This window comes from Mus caroli, unplaced genomic scaffold (genome assembly GCF_978045245.1).
Source record: "Mus caroli unplaced genomic scaffold, Mus_caroli_1 scaffold_6, whole genome shotgun sequence".
NCBI lineage: Eukaryota > Metazoa > Chordata > Mammalia > Rodentia > Muridae > Mus > Mus caroli.
Genome location: NW_028227261.1, coordinates 14,019,656 through 14,025,959, shown reverse-complemented (window position 1 = coordinate 14,025,959; position 6,304 = coordinate 14,019,656). Strand labels below are relative to the sequence as shown.

The following is a 6,304-nucleotide window of genomic DNA, read 5'->3' as shown; positions in this document are numbered from 1 at the left end:
GATTATTCAGACACAAAGAAACACAATGGCTAGGTTCAGGAATCATGAACAAAATAGAGTTCCCCACTGAACTTTTATAATGCCATCCTACAGGCGAGGACAGGGACTTGTCTATCTCCTAGAGATCTTTATATGTAGGTGGCCAACAGAGCTTGGGAGCCCTAATGAATAGCGTCCTACAGTGAGATTGCCTGCAAGCTGAGAATAGTGGCATTTATCCGTGACTTCATCAATCATGGAGAAGAGAAAAGCATGAGTTCAAGTCCAGCATGGGCTAATATGACACTGTTAAGTAGAAAGAAAGACGAGAAGAATATCCTTTAGAGAGAGAACACACCGTTCCCATCTATTCCTGGACAAATCCACATTTTGAAATGCACAACTGTATGATTCCATTAGTCATTTCTCCTCACATGTCCACTCTCTAGATGTCACAGTCAGCCCCTTTGTCTCCAATACATTGATAAATGTCAGAAGACGTGTTCAGGAACCCCTTGAACGTAGACTTGTCCTTAGACTTTCATTCTCAGTTACCAAAAGCATCCTTCTCCTATTTACTGGCAACAATGGCAAAGTCTGGTCTCCAGACCGTATGTACAGCGCTGTGAACATATAAGGCATAACTGAGAGGCAAAACAGATAGAGTGGGGCTGCCTAACAGTGCAAAGTATGTTCATGAGCTCAGAAGAAAGCTGGACAAATCTCTCTGCTCTAAGAACAAAACCGGTTTCATAGCACTCCAGAGGAGCAGGATAAAGCTCCATGATCAGCTGGTTTAGGGTGGATGTGTGATGCAGAAGGTTCGTTAGGACAGACATGGAGATGTCATTGTCACAGAAGTTGACCTCGATGAGCTGAGAGCACTTATTCAGGGCAGGGATAAAAGCGCTGACCTGAGAGTCTGTCATCCTACAATGTTCTAATTCCAAGGTCTTCAGAGTGTTTGCAACATTTTCTAGGAAAATTCCGAGAGGCACAAGACTCAGATCATGCAAAATGACACCTGCCAAATGCAGATGTTTGAGATGATGGAGACTCTGACACTGGGCAAAGGACTCCATGTCTGACTGTGAGTACTTGCAGAGAGCAATTGACAGGAACTCCAGCGGAGTCTTCAGACACCTAAGGAGAGACTAGAGGGTTAGTTTGGTATAAAGTGACAAGGCTAACCTACAGTAGGAGAGACCACGTGTCCTGAGTCAGTGTCACTACAGGATGGCAGTGAGCATCCAGTGCAACCTGTTGGGGTCAGCCAACTCAAGTCCCACCATTCTAGGCTGTGACCAGTCACCATCATGATAAGACTTGATCATTATTGTTAAATCTACCATGACCCCTAGTCTATATGGGAAACAGAAAATGTTTGCTGTGGAATCAGAAAGAACTCTTCCTCCTTCCTTACCCGAGCAATTCATTCATGTGGCCAGTGAGAAAGTAGAGGTCAGCCAGGTGGAGATGCTGGAGATTGTTGAGTTTGGAGAACTGAGAAATGAATTTGGTGACACTCTTCTCCTGTATGTCTGTTGATGTACATAGAAAAGGGAAGACTTTCTCGTGGACTAGTGTTAGATGGAGTTTACGAAGATTTTTCATCTGACCAAGGCAAGGTGCAAAGCATGCCAGTGTGGACAGAGTCCAGCTTGTATTCAATTCCAACTCCTCAATGCAATATGGTTGGAAAATCTGCAAGATCTTCCTGACAGCGTGCATAGGCAATCCCATAATCCTCATCTTCACACAGCACAGGTTCAGGGAACCTCTTCTCTCCTGTGCCCACTGCAAGAAGTAAGTTTGATTTTCCTCTAGATCAAACTGAAGGCGTAGGTCAGTGACCACCTTTAAACGTCGCCTCAGTGCATATCTATGAGGGCGTGTTGCTTTCTGCTTTTGACACACTGTTTCTACTGTGCTGTCTCCATCCTCTGGTCCAGTTGAAACATTCCAGAAGTGATGGTGCACATTTCTCAGGTCCAGCACTTGAAGCTTCCGCTTTCTGTGGGTAAAACAGATAGAAATGTAGGAAGATACAAAAGACCAAAAACATTAGCCAGCTTTTTCTAGGCATCTTTCTTGTCAGCAGTTCACTGTTCTGCTCTGTCTCCTACAGATTTAAGTTTCCAGTGCTGGGTCTCCACATAGCAACTCAAACCTCTGGGCAAGGTCTCTCTGCCTTAACTGCATCTGGAGATCTGCCCTGATTCCTCCATTTATTTCTCTGACCTTCCACTGATCCTATTTCTATTACTTGGTAGAGACACAGGGCCATGTAGCTACATGGGCTCTAAGCTGTACTTCATACTTAATGGACATTTGTTACCAGGATTCAGCGACTGTTCAGGACACTGCAGCTCTTCAAGATGATACTGACATAAGCCTCTGATCTACTTTTGACTCTAATTTCCATGAGCCCAGATGTCCTTCTCCGTACACTTAAATGTAAGCCATTTAGCATTACATAGTTATTGTTTACCTTTGGTGAAAATTTCCTTTCAGCTGCATGTCTACACCATCCAGCAAAGCTTGCAATATTGTCATGTCAGGGACGATCATCAGTGCCCCCACAGGGAGGCAAGGCAAAGGCCAGGCTCCCACCATTTCCTTCAGTATCTTCATGTGTCTGCCAGTGAAGGCTGCCTTGAAGAGTGGTGGGAACAACTCCCTGGGCAGCTCCTGCAGAGCACTGATGGCCAAGGCTTCATTCTTCACCAGGCTCTGTACTGCCAAGCTCAGGAGTGTGGGTGGAGCCTGGAAGCTCATCCTGATGAATCTTTAGAATGAATAGACCTGTTGAATCATCCAGAAATACAATTTTCAAGATATGTCTTAGGAATCTTTAAATTACTGCATCCAAGGAACCACCAAATTGCCAGAATCTCTGCTTTGGCCACATTGTGGAACTCAGTATGTCCTGTTTTAAGATCTGGTGGTCACAAAGCTAAACCCTTATCACTCTCTACATATGGGGTCTCTTATAAGAATCTGCATCCATGCACAAATTAACCATTGACACATGAGGTAATTACCACTGGTCCTTTCTCTTCTCAATCTCATTCCCATTTGCAAAGGGCAAGCAGTCTGATCAGCATCTTTTTCTGGCAAAACATGCACTGTTCACCTTTCTGCCTTTCAAGTACCTCAAAGAAAGACATTGCCATTGGGTGGTGGTAACATATAACTTAGTTTTCAACACTCAAGAGGCAGAGAAAAGAAGGTCTGTTAGTTTGAGGCCAGCTTAGTCTACAGAGCTAGTTCTAGGATAACTAATGCTACACAAAGGAACCATGTATGGAAAACTAAAAGGAAGGAAGGAAGGAAGGAAGGAAGGATGGAAGGAAGAAAGGATGGAAGGAAGGAAGGAATTAAGGAAGGAAGGAAGAAAAGCTTTCCAAGGGTCTGGTAGGTAACTCAGCCAGACCCTGTCTGAAATGTAAAGCCAAACCAAGACTGATATCTTTCCTCAAAGCAAGTCTAAAACCTTGACTGAATAAGAGTTCCCAGAAAGAGCAAGTCTGAGGTGGCAATGCCAGTGCTTGGGGACTACACGGAAGGGCATTTCCCATATTGTATTGAGCTACAGGAAAAGAATGGCTTTAGGAAAAACATCTAGATTTGTATATTTTTTAAAAGATGGTATTGCATAGAGTGGAGGTTAGAGTGAAATGAGCACACTTCCAAACCTTTGTAGTCTAAGCTTGCCCCGACTCACCATGTTCCTAACTGTCACTCGGAGGGTTAGAATATAAGTACCCAAAGAGCTGAAAGGGTTTGCAGTTTTATAGGAGGAACAACACTATAAACTAACCAGTACCCCAAGAGCTCGTTGGGACTAAGCCACCAACCAAAGAAAACACATGGAGAGACTCGTGTCTATAGCTGCATATGTAGCAAAGAATGGCCTAGTTGGTCATTAATGGGAGGAGAGACCTTTGGTCTTGTGAAGGTCCTATGCCCCAGTACAGGGAAATGCCAGGGCCAGTAATCATGAGTGGGGGGTTGGGGAGCAGGGGGAGGGGGAAGGGATAAGGGATTTTCAGAGAGAAAACCTGGAAAGGGGATAACATTTGAAATATAAATAAACTAAATATCTAATAAAAAAAAGGAATATTCAGTTTTACCTACAACACCTGGCTCATGCACTTTGCTTTAAAATAGTGCATAGATGCCAGGTGTGGTGGTAGGAGCCTCTAATATCAGCACTTCGGAGCAGGAATGAGGAGGATTCTGGGGAAACCTAAGCTACATATTATACTTTCATGCCTGTCCCGGGGAGTAGATTTCAAATAAAATATGATAGGAAATGTCTTGATAGCGGTGGTTTGGTTATAGGGTTTTTCGTGGTTTGAATATGGTTATGTTTGTCTCCTGGGATTAAAGATATGTATCACCACTCCTGGGCCTAAGCTTTTCATGATCACTGTTCTTCAAGATCTAGATCAAAAGATTGTGTCTTCCAGTCTCAAGATCTGGATGACAAGTGTGCCCTCCATTTCTAGATTATAGTTCTTTCCAGATTTAAACTCCAAATTACTCCTTGTTCAACTGCAAATACAAATGGTAAGATTAACTGAGTGGGATCTTGCCCTGAGATCACCAATTCCTTAAGCTCTTTATCTCCTTCAGCACAGGATTAAGTTCCATTTCATGTCCTGGTGTCCCTTTATTATTGCTTGTATACATATACATACATACATACACACACACACACACACACACACACACACACATATATATATATATATATATATCCTTTCTAAGCTTGCTATATTTGATTTAAAAAATGCTCTTTACGATAGAAAGCTAGAAGACAAAGTCTATGCTGGCCTTTGCTGATACTTCCTTTGTCAATGCAATTAATCTGATTCTCTTCACTTTAGTCTTAGCCTCAGGCAAAAGACAGCCACATTCTTCACAAAAACACCACATACTATAATTCTTCTCCACTGAAACCTCTTATACCAAGTCTGCACAGTTCAAATCACTCCCAACAACAAGCTTGTCCGTATTCCTACTAGGATAGCCTATTAAGCTCCACTGAAAACATAATGTGATTTTCCAAATCCAAAAGCCTAAAATCCACACTCTTCCAAACAAAAGCATGGTCAGACTTATCACAACAATACCCTAGCAGCAACTTTGGATCTTTAGTTTTTGCTGCTGTGAATAGAAACCATGAACAAGGCAACCTTTATCAAAACAACATTTAATTGGGTCTGGCTTACAACTTCAGAGGTTACATCCATCCTCATCAAAATGGGAGCATGTCAGTGTCCATGGAAGGCATGGTTCAGGAGGAGCTGGGAATTCTACAACTTCATTTGAAGACCACTTGCAGAAGACTGGCTCTCATGTGGTTAGGAGGAGGGACAAAGGCACATTTCCTAATAGTGCTACTCCCTAGGCCAAGCTTATTTAAATCCCCCCAGGGTTTGATCCCATTAGACCAGTGTTCTAATACTGAGCCACTTTTATAGGTCATCTATTTGATTTTTCTTAATTTAATGTATAGTCAAGGAATGTTTTCTGCTGCCATGTCCAGCCTGGAACTGGGATTGTCTGTGCTCAGGGCTATAATTTTTTTTTTCCAGACAGGATTTCTCTATAAAGCTCTGGCTGTCCTGGAACTCACTTTGTAGAATAGGCTGGCCTTGAACTCAGAAACCTGCCTGTCTCTGCCTCCAAGTGCTGGGATTAAAGGCGTTCACCACCACTACCGGCTAGGACTATAATTCTTGTTCCCAAGTGATGCTGGTGTGTCCTACCTGGATCGCTTATACAAGTTTTTTGTTTTGTTTTGTTTTGTTTTGATTTGATTTTTAAATCCAGTATTACACAATATCATGTCAAACAACCAATGCTATATATAATAACACATTAGAAAAGCTCCAGTTCTCAGAGTAGCTGAGACAGGTGGGTTGAATTACAAAACTATTAGTAGTTCACATATCTATGTGTAAGCTACAGTTAGGAGCAAAGTTCAATTCAACCAACTGCAAAGCCTTAATCGGTGAAACATAGTTGAAGCAATTCCAAAGGATTTAAACTATAAGCAGATCCTATCTTGAATTGCCTATCTTGAATGAGCCTAGGAGGCTTTCCAGAGCCAGAAGAATCTGAAGATCAAGACTAGCCTTTCCATTTGGGACACTGTACCAAAAATACTCAAGTGAACCTATTAACATGAAAGTTCCAGTGCAATGTGGATTTCTCAATAACACCAAACACAATGTAATCATCAACACCACCATCATCATCACTGGAGGGAGAGCAACCAGAATTTGGCCTATTTTATTTTAAGCCCAGCATC

The 6,304-nt window shown here is 42.4% G+C and overlaps 1 protein-coding gene across 1 annotated transcript; it reads right to left on the bottom strand.

Annotated features, from left to right (window-relative positions):
* Positions 1–554: 554 nt before the first annotated feature.
* Positions 555–2,796, bottom strand: LOC147004170 (PRAME family member 12-like). The gene is made up of 3 exons (XM_085838702.1): positions 2,471–2,796; positions 1,403–1,993; positions 555–1,122 (listed from the first exon to the last, which is right to left on the bottom strand). The coding sequence occupies exons 1-3, from the start codon at positions 2,755–2,757 to the stop codon at positions 555–557; spliced, it is 1,446 nt and encodes a 481-aa protein (XP_085694828.1). The 5' UTR covers positions 2,758–2,796.
* Between the last annotated feature and the right edge of the window lie 3,508 nt (positions 2,797–6,304).

What these genes read in the sequence shown, in the direction of transcription:
- LOC147004170 (XM_085838702.1), bottom strand. Translation starts at nt 2,757, where the DNA reads ATGAGCTTCCAGGCTCCACCCACACTCCTGAGCTTGGCAGTACAGAGC. An exon ending in AAAGGAAATTTTCACCAAAG is followed by an intron (nt 1,994 to 2,470) that starts GTAAACAATAAC and finishes TTTTACCCACAG; the next exon opens with AAAGCGGAAGCTTCAAGTGC. An exon ending in CACATGAATGAATTGCTCGG is followed by an intron (nt 1,123 to 1,402) that starts GTAAGGAAGGAG and finishes GTCTCTCCTTAG; the next exon opens with GTGTCTGAAGACTCCGCTGG.